General features: G+C 38.4%; 1 protein-coding gene across 1 annotated transcript in view; it reads left to right on the top strand.

Moving 5' to 3' along the window:
- Positions 1 to 9,197, top strand: part of LOC100593752 (E3 SUMO-protein ligase RanBP2) — an 83,163-nt gene extending 73,966 nt beyond the window's left edge. Inside the window, 5 exon segments of the mRNA XM_030827923.1 lie at positions 243 to 344; positions 4,662 to 4,822; positions 5,525 to 5,798; positions 5,921 to 6,255; positions 6,979 to 9,197. Coding sequence (XP_030683783.1) covers positions 243 to 344; positions 4,662 to 4,822; positions 5,525 to 5,798; positions 5,921 to 6,255; positions 6,979 to 7,284 — 1,178 coding nt within the window. The 3' untranslated portion in view covers positions 7,285 to 9,197.
- The last annotated feature ends 6,965 nt before the right edge of the window (positions 9,198 to 16,162 follow it).

Raw genomic sequence — 16,162 nt, 5'->3', positions numbered from 1 at the left:
TTATAAAAAAATAAGTTTTGGCATGCATTTGGTGTAGTATTGTAGTATTCTTTGTGAATAGCACCTGTAAAATTAGTAATACTGAAGTAGCTCAGAATTGGATGTATTTTGTAACTTGACAGAATTTAAATAACTCCCCTCATCCCAGAGTATACAAGGCTCTACTGTTCTCTCTAGGTCCTGGATAAAGCTTTGATATTCAGCACAAATGAAGTAGTAAATTGTTCTTTTTCTTTTGCCAGGGGAAAGCAAAATAGTTTCATTTGGATTTGGAAGTAGCACAGGGCTCTCACTTGCAGACTTGGCTTCCAGTAATTCTGGAGATTTTGCTTTTGGTTCTAAAGGTAAGATCAAGAGGAGGGACTTTTAATGACATTGTGACAGAATCAAGCACAACTGAAAAACTAGTTTTTTGTTGCAGTATATAACTAAGTTAGAAGTTTCTTCCCTTACCCCCCCAGTTTGTTTAGTGTTTTAATAATGAAGGGCTTCTACACTTTATTATTTTTTGACATCAATATAATCATAAGAATTTTCTCTTAATCTTATATAAGCCATGCTGATAGTCCTCCCCATTCTGAAATGCAGAACCATTTTCGAGCTTTGGAATGACTCTGACTTTGATCCTTATTCTTTTAACTATACTTTCAGATTTGATTTGTTAATATTTCAGGATTTGTGAGTTTATACTTTTTAAGGATATGATTTTGTAGTTTTCTTTTTTGTACTATCTTTGGATTTCAGTATTAGGGTTGTGCTAATTTATTGTGCTAAGTTTATAATTGGTGTGCTTGCCCATCTTCTTTAGTGGAGTTTCTATTTTTAATCCATTTTGGTAACATTTCTAGAAAAGAATCCATTTCCCTGATTGTATCCAGTTTACCAGTGTAAGGCCATTCATTATATTTTCTCATTCTTGTAATATCTTTCACATTGCTCTTTATAGCACCACTTAAATAGTTCTAGTACAAGGTGTTTGATTTATGGAATACATTTTATTGAGGATATGTGCTTAAATGATTAGTGCAGTTCAGAATTCTGTTCTTTCCTCCTCTATATTTGCACTTTTTTCACAGCTCCTGCCACCTAGAAACACATAAAACTTTCAGAAATTACCTCCAGATGTGATGTTATGTTGGAATTTGTGGCTTCACTGATGTCATTTATTTTTGTTTTATTAAATAGCCTGAAATCAAAGGGTAATGTGTCAGCAAATAAGCAATACAGTAGGTACACTTACACAAAAAAATCCCCCAAAAATAGATAGGCTTCTTGTTACTCAGTGTAGCCTTTTTGAAGTATGTCAATATTGGACACTAAAGTGTAAAGTAGACAATACTCACATATCAGGAGGAAACCATGCCTGAATAAGCCCTATGCATTGACATTCACTTCTCACTACCACTTGTCATTTTTATTCACCCAGCTCTTGTGTATTGAATGCTTACTTTAGTTAATTTAGATTGTGCTTGTTAAAAATAGTATTTGAAACTGTAAATGCCCTGCAGTCAGTTTTGTTTGTATCCACAGGTTTTCATAGGGAATCTTTATACTTTTGTAAATTTCCGGATAATTTAGAGTTTCAGTCTTATTTTCTCTAATGTCTCAAAACTTGCTAAATTCGGCCGGGCGCGATGGCTCACGCTTGTAATCCCAGCACTTTGGGAGGCCGAGGCAGGCGGATCACGAAGTCAGGAGACCGAGACCACGGTGAAACCCCGTCTCTACTAAAACTAGAAAAATTAGCCGGGCGTGGTGGCAGGCGCCTGTAGTCCCAGCTACTTGGAGAGGCTGAGGCAGGAGAATGGCGTGAAACCGGGAGCGGAGCTTGCAGTGAGCCGAGATCGCGCCACTGCACTCCAGCCTGGGTGACAGAGCAAGACTCCGTCTCAAAAAAAAAAAAAAAAAAAAAGCTTGCTAAATTCATTATTCACTTACAGTAACATTACTGTAGACCCAGTTATGACCCGTGAGGCCCAGATATTGATATATTACAAATACTTTTACAAGTGGGAGATTCTAATGTGTTCCCAGGGTAGAGAACCACTATTTTGAAATAATTTTGAATTCTTCTGCCACATGTCCCTTGGGGTTATTTTTTAAATTTTTGCTTTTGGCAAAAAAGTTGCTGAACAATTTTGTGTTTGTTTTTGAGACACGATGTCACTCTGTTGCCCAGGCTGGAGTGCAGTGGCATGAACACAGCTCACTGCTGCCTTGACCTCCTGGGCTCTCAAGCAATCCTTCCACTTCAGCCTCCCAAGTAGCTGGGACCACAGGTGTGTACCACCATACCTAGCTAATTTTTACATTTTCTGTAGAGACGGGTCTCACTGTGTTGCCCAGGCTGGTCTCAAACTCCTGGGCTCAGGCAGTCCTCCCACCTTGGCCTTACAAAGTGCTGGGATTGTAGGCATGAGCCACTGCACCTGGCCCTGAACAGTTATTTTTGAGCCCCCAAGTTGGTATCTCATCCAGATCAGTGGTTACTGTTCTCAGGAAGTTCCCATGCAACCTGTGGATTTTGTTCTCAGATCATTCCTTTGCAATACAATTCTTTTATGTCCTTAAGAATTTTTGTCTTTCTCTTTTTTTGAGACGATCACTCTGTTGCCCAGGCTGGAGTGCAGTGGCGCAGATCTCAGTTTACTGCAGCCTCTGCTTGCTAGGTTCAAGTGATTCTCCTGCCTCAGCCTCCTGAGTAGCTGGGATTACAGGCGTGCGCTGCAACACCCCGCTAATTCTTTTAGTATTTTTAGTAGAGGTGGGGTTTCGCTATGTTGGCCAGGCTTGTCTCGAACTCTTGACCTCAAGTGACCAGCCCGCCTCGGCCTCCTAAAGTGCTGGGATTACAGGCGTGAGCCACCACACCCGGCCCTCTCTGTCTCCTCTTTAAAAACATTTTTTTTCCCTCCATTAAATCTGTCTGAAAGAGAGTTGATTTTTTATTATGTTCTTTAAGGTACTGAGTTATGGACCCTGTGACATTTTTTCTTTCTTAAGAGTTTTTAGCGGAAGGTGTAGGGTTCTTTAAGGCAGTGATTCAGCAAGTGATGAAAAGTTGAGAGGTGTTTCTTTCCTCTAAGATAGTGGGGAGTTGGTCATCTAAATTGAGGTGTGGGATGGAGAAGTTTCTAGTTTTCACCTTCTTGCAGGTATGGGAGAGAGAGACCATCATTGTTCCCCATACAGAAGTAGGATGCTTAACAATCTAATACCCTTTGGGCAGTTGAAGTCAGTGAGTTTCTCCCAAGGCTGCTATCCACCAGCCCAGCCAAGAAATCTACATTCCAGCACTAGCTTCTTCAGGAAGAAGTAGAGATGCAGAAATTAAAAACATGTTTAGGCCGCTGTGGCTAATTTGGAAGTAGCAGGTTTGGCCTGCTGAGCTAAGTTTACAAAATTTCAAGGTGGGTACTTGAAATTTTAGAAGTAGGTAAAGAACCAAAGAACCTACTTCTTCAGTGGAAGTCCTTGTGTAGTTTAGTATTATGAAGTTTATCCAAGGCAGTGACAGTCTTATCTTTGTATCTCTAAGCATAACAATAATAAATGTACTCTGTACTCATGGTATGAGATGAATTTACTAGCTTTTGTGTGTGTGTGTGTGACAGAGTCTTGCTCTGTCACCCAGGCTGGAGTACAATGGCACGATCTCTGCTCATTGCAACCTCCGCCTCCCAAGTTCAAGCAATTCTCCTGCCTTTGCTTCCTGAGTAGCTGGGATTGCAGGCACCTGCCACCACACCTGGCTAATTTTTTTTTTTTTTTTTAAAAGACAGAGTCTTGCTCTGTCACCGAGGCTGGAGTGCAGTGAGGCAGTATCTGATCACTGCAACCTCTGCCTCTCAAGTTTAAGCGATTCTCCTGCCTCAGCCTCCTGAGTAGCTGGGATCACAGTCGCCCATGACCACCACACACCGCCAACTTTTTTTTTTAAAGACAGAATCTTGCTCTGTTGCCCAGGCTGGAGTGCAGTGGGGTGATCTCGGCTCACTGCAACTTCTGCCTCCCAGGTTGAAGCTATTCTTCTGCCTCAGCCTCCCAAGTAGCTGGGACACAGGTGCATACCACCTCTCCCGGCTTTTCTTTTCTTTCTTTCTTTCTTTTTTTTTTTTTGAGATGGAGTTTCACTCTTGTTGCCCAGGCTGGAGTGCAATGGCGCCATCTTGGCTCACCACAACCTCCGCCTCCTGGGTTCAAGCAATTCTCCTGCCTCAGCCTCCTGAGTAGCTGGGATTACAGGCATGTGCCACCTTGCCTGGTTAATTTTGTATTTTTAGTAGAGACGGGGTTTCTCCATGTTGGTCAGGCTGGTCTGGAACTCCTGACCTCAGGGGATGCGCTCACCTCGGCCTCACAAAGTGCTGGGATTACAGGCGTGAGCCATTGCGCCCAGCCTAATTTTTGTATTATTAGTAGAGATGGGATTTCACCATGTTGGCCAGGCTGGTCTTGAACCCCTGACCTCAGGTGACGTCGGCTTCCCAAAGTGCTGGGATTACAGGTGTGAGGAATTTGCTAGAATAATATAATTTTAAACATTTAAAATTAACGTACATATTACATCATCAGGAATTAGAGGGATTGATAAAATAAGAGGGGGATGAAAAATGTAAAAAATAGATACCAGTGTTTAAATATCCTGATTTATTCATCAGATAAAAATTTCCAGTGGGCAAATACTGGAGCGGCTGTGTTTGGAACACAGTCAGTCGGAACCCAGTCAGCCAGTAAAGTTGGTGAAGATGAAGATGGTAGTGATGAAGAAGTAGTTCATAATGAAGATATCCATTTTGAACCAATAGTGTCTCTACCAGAGGTAAATGTTAAGGAATTAACCTTTTACTAATAACTTATTTTTCATTTTTAAGTTTAAAACTTACCCTGGCTTGATCTGTCAGGGTATCATTGTTTGCATTTAAGAATGTTTACAGTTTGAAATGGAAGCTGTATTAGATGTCTAGCCTTCAAGTATAAATTATCTTTTTGCAGTTTTTACACAAATATTGGTTTGTAAATTCTATATGTAATTATTTTGGTAAGAAATAATTTTTTCTTATGTTTCTAGAATATCATGTTTGTTTTTATAACATGATTCTGGGGAAGAATTAACCTCATACTCACCAAAGTCCTTTCAATAAATGTTAACCTTGTATGTTTTTTGGACAAGAACATTGTTCCAGGAAAATTATTTTGTAATTTTTTAACCTCAGTCAGTAGCTAATATTTCTCTTCAGTAGCAAACACTTTTGAAACCTCTCTGTCCTATAAAGAAAAGCATTTAATTTCCAAAGGGAAAATGAATATTATGTAAAAGAAAATATTTAATGATAAATCAGGTCTTTACTCCCTCAGCCAAATCAGATATATTCCTAGCCCTAAGATATATAACCAGTTATCACATTAACAAATTCTCTTCGTCATCACAAAGAAAATGCCTTAAAAGAATTTGGATCTTTGAAATTTGTCATGGAATTTATTATAAGCAGCAGCTTATAGAGAATTTCATCTCCTATTATAGGTAGAAGTAAAATCTGGAGAAGAAGATGAAGAAATTTTGTTTAAAGAGAGAGCCAAACTTTATAGATGGGATCGGGATGTCAGTCAGTGGAAGGAGCGTGGTGTTGGAGATATAAAGATTCTTTGGCATACAATGAAGAATTATTACCGGATCCTAATGAGAAGAGACCAGGTTTTTAAAGTGTGTGCAAACCACGTTATTACTAAAACAATGGAATTAAAGCCCTTAAATGTTTCAAATAATGCTTTAGTTTGGACTGCCTCAGATTATGCTGGTGAGTTTTTACATTCAAATGCTACTTTTCATTTTTTGGACTTTTCTAAAATCTATAACAAAACAACTTATAACAGTTATTTTAATACTAAGGTCACTGCTTCCCCTTTCCCTCCCTAATAGATGGAGAAGCAAAAGTAGAACAGCTTGCAGTGAGATTTAAAACTAAGGAAGTAGCTGATTGTTTCAAGAAAACATTTGAAGAATGTCAGCAGAATTTAATGAAACTCCAGAAAGGACATGTATCACTGGCAGCAGAATTATCAAAGGAGACCAATCCTGTGGTGTTTTTCGATGTTTGTGCGGACAGTGAACCTCTAGGGCGGATAACTATGGAATTATTTTCGAACATTGTTCCTCGGACTGCTGAGAACTTCAGAGCACTATGCACTGGAGAGAAAGGCTTTGGTTTCAAGAATTCCATTTTTCACAGAGTAATTCCAGATTTTATTTGCCAAGTAGGTATTATTAAGTACATACCACAATTGAGGTCTTGAAGAGTGCACCATACTAACGGGAAATTTGAGTATTTTTCCTTGACCTCATCCTGTAGTTTTGTTAAAGATTTATTTAGGTTTTCCACACATGGAATCACATGGCATCACTACCCATTCCTTGCTCCTGCCTAAAACTTTCAACCTAAAATAATTGAGGCTGGGCACAATGACTCATACCTGTAATTCCAGCACTTTAGGAGGCCAAGGCAGGCAGATTGCTCGAGCCCCAGAATTTGAGACCAGCCTGGGCAATGTGGCAAAAATCTCGTCTGGACAAAAAATACAAAAATTAGCCAGGTGTGGTGGTGTGCGTCTGTGGTCCCAGCTACAAGGAAACTGAAGTGGGAGCATCCAGGAGGCCAAGGCTGCAGTGAGCTGGGTTTGCACCACTGCACTCCATCCTGGGCGACAAAAGTGAGACAGCCTGTCTTTAAAAAAAAAAAAAAAAAAAAATCAAATTTTCAGTACTTGAGACCTAGTAGAGACTAAGGGATGGGAAAAACCTTTTCCTTTTTCATCTTCTTTCCAACAATATGAATTTCTTAGTTTTCAGATTATACTCAGGAAAGCTGGGCTTTAGGATTTATCCTGTAGTGATGAGTTCTGTGTGTATTTTAATATTTTACTGAGGATTCCTATTAATTGAAAAATTTCTTTAACTTTTATTATAAATCTTTTTTTCAGGGAGGAGATATCACCAAACATGATGGAACAGGTGGACAGTCCATTTATGGAGACAAATTTGAAGATGAAAATTTTGATGTGAAACATACTGGTCCTGGTTTGCTATCCATGGCCAATCAAGGCCAGAATACCAATAATTCTCAATTTTTTATAACACTGACAAAAGCAGAAGATTTGGACTTTAAGCATGTAGTATTTGGGTTTGTTAAGGATGGCATGGATACTGTGAAAAGGATTGAATCATTTGGTTCTCCCAAAGGGTCTGTTTGTCGAAGAATAACTATCACAGAATGTGGACAGATATAAAATCATTTTTTTCATAGAAAATTTCATCTGTATAAGCAGTTGGATTGAAGCTTAGCTATTACAATTTGATAATTATGTTCAGCTTTTGAAAATGGACGTTTCCAATGTACAAATGTAAAATTGCAGCTTATAGCTGTTGTCACTTTTTAATGTGCTATAATTGACCTTGCATGGTGTGAAATAAAAGTTTAAACACTGGTGTATTTCAGGTGTACTTGTGTTTATGTACTCCTGACATATTTGTATTAAAATGGAATAATACTAATCTTGTTAAAAGCAATAGAGCTTCTCAAACTATTCAAGGAATATGATATATGCAATTTAATTTTAATTCCTTTTAAGATATTTGGACTTCCTGCATGGATATACTTACCATTTGAATAAAGGGACCACAACTTGGATAATTTTATTTTAGATTTGAAATAGATTTGTTAATGTTAACTATTGGTGTACTCATTTATGCATAGAGACTCGTTTATGAATGGGTAGAGCCACAGAACGTATAGAGTTAACCAAAGTGCTCTTCTCTAGAATCTTTACACCTCCTGTGTGGTTACAAGTTAACTTTGTAAGTAGCGTACCTTCCTTAAAATACCTAGCTTCCTATGCCCTTTCATAGGTATTCAATTAATTTTTACATTTTAAACAAGTTGACTATTTCCTTTAGAGGTTTTGTTTTAAATTTTTCTGTCATCTGTCTCTACTACCTCAGAAACTGCAGCTTGGTTCTGATGATAGAAATTGAATTTTTCCGTGTAGTTATTGTGATAAAGTATGAATATTTTTAGAAAGTCTATACCATGTTCTTTAAAGATTTGCTTTATACAAGATTGTTGCAGTACCTTTTTCTGGTAAATTTTGTAGCAGAAATAAAATGACAATTCCTAAGAGCCACTGACATTCAAAAAATTCATTACTTATGCTTCGGGTTCATTCTAGTCTAAAGTAAGGAAGACAATTCAAAGGCAGTAAATTCAAACTGCCACATGATTTCCAGAGCTCCTAGTTTCTCAAGTTTGATACACACTGAAAACGTATTTGGAAATGGCTTGTATCAAATGTTAGGCAAATTGCTAAAGAAAAGAGGATGTTCTTATTGGCCTACTCAATATGGAACTACAAAGAATCCAGGTAGAACACAAAATTTTGTATATTGCAATTATGAATATTGACTGTCTTCCACCCATCTGTGTTCTTTGTGGTGAAATTACCTCATTTTATTTAGAGAGGAAAGACAGGTTTATTCCCTGTTATATGGGGATTTGGAAATTGGGTATCCTAAAGCAAGTAACTGTTCAACCACCAGTCAAAAGAGGGGAGGGATGTTGTGCGGGTAATGAGTGATGGTATACCATCACCATTCCACTCGGCCACAAAGCCAGATACCTGAAATAAACCTACTCCAAATGTATCAGTTCAGTCTTGAACCATGGATTATATATGTTTACACTAAATATTTCAAATTGGCTTATTTGGAAATCTATGTAATATAAACTGATGTAAAGTGTGTTGTAACTTTTCAGCCGAGACAGTTGATGCCTTCGTCATGATTTTAGAATAAATTCTTAAGTTAATGCAAGTGTTTTTTAAAAGACTTTTTACAGATTTCTATGCTTTCCTAAAGCATTAAAGTTATGAATTAAAAAACTTTAAAAATTTTGACCAAAAATTTGACAAAATGACATGTAAACTGACTTTTCCAGTGTTAGTATTCCAAAGATGCTTAAAAGTGGCTTGTGGCATTTATGAGAAAGTCTTTGTGTCACATTTCAGGAAAGGACTTTGATTTCTCTTTGTTATTTAATCACTGATGTGGTCTAAAGCCACGATGATATGTATCTTTCCATTTAAACTGGATTTTACATTGTCTCATTAAAATCTGCTTAAAGATAGAATAAAATTCATTATTTGTACATCTTAAATGGTACTTTATGGCAAAAAGTATGGCTTAAGTAATTTTCAGATAATAACTGCTGAAGTCTCTACTAAAAATACAAAAAAAAATTAGCCAGGTGTGATGGCGGGCGCCTGTAGTCCCAGCTACTCGGGAGGCTGAGGCAGGAGAATGTCGTGAACCCAGGAGGCGGAGCTTGCAGTGAGCCGAGATTGTGCCACTGCACTCCAGCCTGGGCGACAGAGCGAGACTCTCTCTCAAAAAAAAAAAAAAAAAAAAAAAAAAAAATTGTAATTTAGATTAATATGTAATACCAGAGTTGCATAACATAAATAGTTTTGTGAGTTATGTCTATTTTTTTCCTTCCATCTGCCAGTTTTTGGCAGAAAGATGTGAAAGTAAAGGAGTATGTTAGAGACAAGAGAATGATTATGTATATATTAGATTGTGTGGGGAGTAGATGTTGGAGTGGAAATTGGAGTAAACCCCGTCACTTTGAAAATGAAAGCATTGGACTGGGAATCTGTACGGATTATGAAACGTAACTTAAGCCACAGACTGTCCTAGAGTTCCTTTGCCAGCTGTCCTTTTCTGTTTCTGCTTTTGTTTCCCATTAATCTCTACTTGTTGTGATCCTCCTCCTTGGCAGTGATACATAGGTACCCTGTTTCTCACCTGATCTAATTCTTTGGCTTTCCTCATTTCATTTATGGCTGTTACTATTGCACTATGAATTTGATGGCCTGTTGTCTGTTTGGAATCCCACTTTATCCATGGAGAGACCGCTTTTTCTCATTACAGTCTCATTCTACCACTCTCTTGTGAGGATTTTAAAAATTCCTAGCATAGATAAACTGTTGCCCATGCCTATCTCTTAGGTTTCTGTAATCCTTAATAATTTTGTATGTGGTTGCATGAGTGTGTGGTAATTGGGGTGGATATGTGGATTACTAAATATTTGGACCTATTGATAATTGGATTTATGAGCTAATGTGTACAAACTGAAAAAATTTGGCAGAATGCTTTTTTATGGTTTCTGTGTTAAGATTAGATCAGAGGTCAGCGTACTTTTTCTGTTAAGGACTAGATAGTAAGTATTTTGGGCTTTGTAGGCCGTGTCGTCTCTCAGTGACCCAGCTCTGCCATCGTAATGCAAAAGCAGCCATAAGCAATAAGTGAATGAACGTGGCTGTGTTCCAAAACGACTGTATTTATAAAAACAAGCAGTGGGCATATTTAGCCAGCTCCTGGCTAGGTGAATAACATGTACTTTGAAATTGCTGAAGAAAAAGATATGTTATTTCTGTGACTGACTTACACAGTAATTTATGCTAACACTGGATATATATTTTCTAATAATTTAAAAGCATTTCCCATTAAGTCTAGCCAAGCTGAGGAGGCAAGGATTAATGTTCAAGCCTCATCACGGGGAGATAGTCCCAGTGAACACCCCAAGATCTCAGTTGAAAGGAGCAGCGTTGTGCCTTGGGACTGGGTGAATTAGAGGGAGACAGAACTTTCCTAAACTGAAACCTGGCCTTGATTAAGCACAGTTCCTGATCAGATTAAGGTGCTTACTCCTCAGTTTAAATGCCTAGCAGAGGAAAATATGTCTTTCATTCTATACGAAATTAATAAGCATGTCAAAAGACAGAATTGCATAACTGAGAATGAAGAAAAAAAACCCCCAGAGTATAAGCATACTTGCGAGTGATCCAGATATTGGAATTTAACAGGCAATGACTTTAAAACAATGATTAATATGTTCAAGAAAGTAGAAAAATAGATTGACAACTTCATTAGAGAATTCCTAGCATAGGTACATTTTTGCCTGTATAATAAGTGTGGAAAGAAATTGAAATTTGAAAACTAAAAAATACATCAATTGAATTTAAGAACTCCATTGAATGGGGTTTTAAAATTATTTTTAATTGACATAATTATGCATAATTATGGGGTACAGTGATATTTGATACAGTAGTATGTAATGATCAGAGTAATTAGCAAATCCATCGGCTCAAACATTTATCATCTCTCTGTGTTGGAAATATTGAAAATCCTCTCTTTATCTATGTGAAAATATACCATAAATTGTTGATTGTAGTTACCCTGTAGTGCTATAAAGCTAGAACTTATTCCTCCTATCTAGTTCTTCTTTTTGCTTTGTTTTGTTTTGTTTTGTTTTTTTGAGATGAGTCTTATTCTGTTGCCCAGACAGGAGTGCAGTGGCATGATCTCAGCTCACTGCAACCTCTGCCTCCTGGACTCAAGCGATTCTCCTGCCTCAGCCTCCCGAGTATCTGGGATTAAAGGCGCCCACCACCACACCTGGCTGATTTTTGTATCTTTAGTAGAGATGGGGTTTCACCATGTTGGCCAGGGTGGTCTCAAACGCCTGGCTTCAAGTGATCCACCTGCCTCGGCCTCCCAAAGTGCTTGGATTACAGGCCTGAGCCACTGCACCCGGCCTCTCCTATCCAGTTCTAATTTTGTGTCTGTTAACCAACTTCTCCACATTCCTTCCTTTCCACAGCCATCCCAACCTCTAGTAACCAATATTATGTTCTGTACTTCTGTGAGATCAACTTGTTTTTTAGCTTCCACATGAGTAAGAACATATGGTATTTATCATTCTGTGCTTGGCTTATTTCACTTAACATAAGGTCTTTCAGGCTCGTCCATGTTGCTGCAAATGACAAGATTTTGTTCTTTTTCATAGCTGAATAGTATTTCATTGTGTATGTATAAAGAAAATATAACCACATTTTCTTTTTTTTTTTTTTTTGAGACAGAGTCTCACTCTGTCCCCTAGGCTGGAGTGCAGTGGCACAACCTCGGCTCACTGCAAGCTCTGCCTCCCGGGTTCACGCCATTCTCCCACCTCAGCCTCCAGAGTAGCTGGGACTACAGGCACCTGCCACCACGCCCGGCTAATTTTTTTGTATTTTTAGTAGAGACGGGGTTTCACCCTGTTAGCCAGGATAGTCTAAATCTCCTGACCTCGTGATCCGCCCGCCTCGGCCTCCCAAAGTGCTGGGATTACAGGCATGAGCCACCGCGCCCGGCCCACATTTTCTTTATAAATTTATCTGTTGATGGACACACAGGTTGGCTACTTTCCATACTTTGGCTGTTGCAAATACTGCTGCAGTAAACATGGGAGTGCAGATATCTCTTCAATATACTGATTTTCTTTCCTGTGAATGTATACCCAGAAGTGGTATTGCAGGATCATATGGTAGTTGTGTTTTTTGTTTTTTTTGGGAACCTGAAACTGTTCTTTTGTAATCGCTGTCCTAATTTATATCCCCACCAACAACGTAAAAGAGTTTCCCTTCTCCACATCCTCACCAACGTTTATTACTTTTTGTCTTTTTCATAGCCATTCTTACTGGGATGAGATTGATACCTGATCATGGTTTCGATTTGCATTAACCTGATGATTAGTGATATAGAGCATTTTTTCATATACCTGTTGGCTGTTTGTGTGCCTTTGTTTGAGAAATATCTAGTCAGATTATTTACCCATTTTTTATTTGGATTATTATTTTTTTGCTGTTGAGTTCCTTGTATTATCTGGATTTTCACTCTAGTTGGATGAATAGTTTGCATATATTTTCTCCTATTCTGCAGGTTGTATCATTATTCTTTTTATTGTTTCCAATCTCATTTGTCTGTTTTTGCTTTTGTTGCTTGTGCTTTTGAGGTCTTATCCATAATATCTTTGCCCAGGTGAGTGTCCTGAACTATTTCCTGTTTTTTCCTCTAGTAGTTTCATAGTTTTGGGTCTTATATTTCAAAGTCTTTTTTTTTTTTTTTTTTTTTTTTTTGAGACGGAGTCTTGCTCTGTCGCCCAGGCTGGAGTGCAGTGGCACGGTCCCAGCTCACTGCAAGCTCCGCCTTCCGGGCTCACGCCATTCTCCTGCCTCAGCCTCCCGAGTAGCTGGGACTACAGGCACCCGCCACCACGCCCGGCTAATTTTTTGTATTTTTAGTAGAGACAGGGTTTCACCGTGTTAGCCAGGATGGTCTCGATCTCCTGACCTTGTGATGCGCCCACCTCGGCTTCCCAAAGTGCTGGGATTACAGGCATGAGCCACCGTGCCCGGCCATTTCAAAGTCTTTAATCCATTTTGGGTTGATTTTTGTCTGTGATAGGAGATGGGGGTCTAGTTTTATTCTTAGGCATATGGATATCCATTTCCTGCACAATTTGTTGAGGAGACTGTCATCTCCCTTATTAATGTTGGCACCTTTGTAGAAAATCAGTTGGCTGTAAATATGTGGATTTATTTCTGAGTTCTCTATGCTGCTCCATTAGTCTATGTGTCTGTTTTTATGCCAGTACTCTGCTGTTCTGGTTACTGTAGTTTTGTAGTATATTTTGAGTTTAAATAGTGTGATGCTTCCAGCTTTGTTGTTTTCACACAGGATTGCTTTCACTTATTTGGGGTCTTTCATGATTTCATACACATTTTAGAATTTTTTTCTATTTCTGTGAAGAATGTTGTTGGTATTTTAATAAACATTATGTTGAATCTCTAGATGACTTTGGTGATTTTGACAGTATTAATTGTTCCAGTCCATGAACATGAAATGTCTTCTTTTTGTGTGTGTGTGTGATCTTCAGTTTCCTTCATCAGTGTTTTACAGTTTTCATCGTGGAAATCTTTCACTTCCTTGGTTAAATTTATTCCCAGGTATTTTATTTTATTTTTGTAGCCATTGTAAACAGGATAGATTTCTTTCTTTCTTTTTCGATTGGTTTGTTGTTAGTGTTTGGAAATGCTACTGATTTTTGTATGTTGATTTTGTGTCCTTCAACTTTACCGAATTTATCAGTTCTGAGAAATTTTTGGTGGAGTCTTTTGGTTTCTTTGCATTGAAGATCATGTCATCCAAAGAGGACAATTTGACTCATTTCTAATTTTTTGTTTGTTTGTTTGTTTGTGATGGAGTCTCGCTCTGTTGCCCAGGCTGGAGTGCAGCTGCACGATATCTGCTCACTGCAACCTCCACCTCCTGGGTTCACGCAATTTTCCTGCCTCAGCCTCCCGAGTAGCTGGGATTACAGGCATGTGCCACCACATCTGGCCAATTTTTGTACTTTTAGTAGAGACGGGGTTTTGCTGTGTTGGCCAGGCTGGTCTTGAACTCCTGGCCTCAGGTGATCCGCCTGCCTCGGCCTCCCATATTGCTGGGGTAATAGGCATGAGTTACCACACCCAGCCTGTTATTTCCAATTTGGATGTCTTTTACTTCTTTCTCTTACTTAATTACTCTGGCTAGTACTTCTAGTACCATGTTCAACAAGAGTGGTGAGAATGAGCATCCTTGTCTTGTTCTAGTTCTTAGAGGAAAAATCTTCAGCCTTTCCCTGTTCAGTATGATGTTAATTGTGGGTTTGTTATATATAGCTTTTAGTGTGTTGAAGTACATTCCTTCTGTACCTAATTTTTTGAGAGTTTTTTACTGTAAAGAGATGTTGTTGAATTTTATCAAATACTTTTTCTGTGTCTATTGAAATGATCGTAAGGTTTTTATACTTCATTCTGTTATACTCTTCATTCTGTTAAAATGTGATTATCACATTTTTTTATTTGCATATTTGAGCCTTCCTGTGTCCCTGGGATAAATCTCACTTGGTTATGGTATATTATCTTTTTGGTGTGTTGTTGAATTTGGTTTGCTAACATTTTGTTGAGGATTTTTGCATCTATGTTCATCAGGAATATTGGCCTGGAGTTTTCTTGTTGTGTCTTGGTTTGGTTTTGGTATCATAGTAGTGCTAGCTTTGTACAATGAGTTTGGAAGAATTCTCTACCCTTCAGTTTTTTGGGATAGTTTGAGAAGAATTGGTATTTGTTCTTTAAAAGTTGTAATTCAGCAGTGAAGCCATTTAGTGAATTTAAAAGTACAGTTCAGCAGTGAAGCCATTTAGTTCAGGCTTTTCTTTGTTGGGAAACTTTCTACTACAATTCAATCTTGTTACTTATGATTGGTCTGTTCTAGTTTTCTGCTTCTTCGTGGTTCAATCTTGGTAGGTTATATGTGCCTAGGAGTTTATCCATTTCCTCTAGGTTTTCCAGTTTGTTGGCATATAGTTGTTTCATAATGATCTCTGTGGTCTCTAGTGATCCTTGTATTTCTGTGTTACCGCTTGTAATGTCTCCCTTTTTGTTTCCGATTTTTCTGATTTTATCTATTTGGATCTTTTCTCCTTTTTTCTTTTCTTTTTTTTTTCTTCTTTCCTTCTTCCCTTCCTCCCTTCCTCCCCTCCGCCCCCACCTTCCTTTTCTATTTCCTTCCCTTCCTTCCTTTGCTCTTTGCTACTATTTCTTCTCTCCCTTTTCTTTCTTTCTCTCCTTTTTTTTTTTTGGACTGTCTCCCTCTGTCTCCCAGGCTGAAGTGCAGTGACATGACCATGGCTTACTGTAGCCTTAACCTCCAGGGCTTAAACCACCCTTCTGCTTCAGCCTCCTTAGTAGCTGGGACTGCAGGCATGCACCACCACCTCTAGTTAATTTTTTTAATTTTGTTGTAGAGATGAGGTCTTATTGTGTTGCTGAGGCTGGTCTTGAACTGGGCTCAAGTGATCCTCCTGCCTCACCCTCCCAAAGTGCTGGGATTACAGGTGTGAGCTACTGCTCTCAGCCTCTTCTTTTTTCTTAGTCTAGCTCATGGTTTGTTAGTTTTTTTATTTTTTAAAAAAGCCACTTTTCATTTTTTAAGAAAATTATTTTAGATTCAGAGGGTACATGTGCAGCTTTGTTACATGGACATATTGTGTAACAGTGAGGTCTGGGCTTCTAAAATGTACTCTTCACTCAAATAGTGAACATTGTACCCAGTAGGTTAATTTTCAACCCCTACCCCTCTCCCCACTTCCCTTTTGGAGTCCCTAGTGTCTGTTATTTCCATCTTTATGTCCATATGTGTGTACCCATTGTTTATCTTTGACTTATAAATGAGAACATATAGTAT

This window comes from Nomascus leucogenys, chromosome 14 (assembly GCF_006542625.1).
Source record: "Nomascus leucogenys isolate Asia chromosome 14, Asia_NLE_v1, whole genome shotgun sequence".
NCBI classification, from domain to species: Eukaryota; Metazoa; Chordata; class Mammalia; order Primates; family Hylobatidae; genus Nomascus; species Nomascus leucogenys.
The sequence above is the reverse complement of the archived record's forward strand: the minus strand, read 5'-3'. Positions and strand labels throughout refer to the sequence as shown.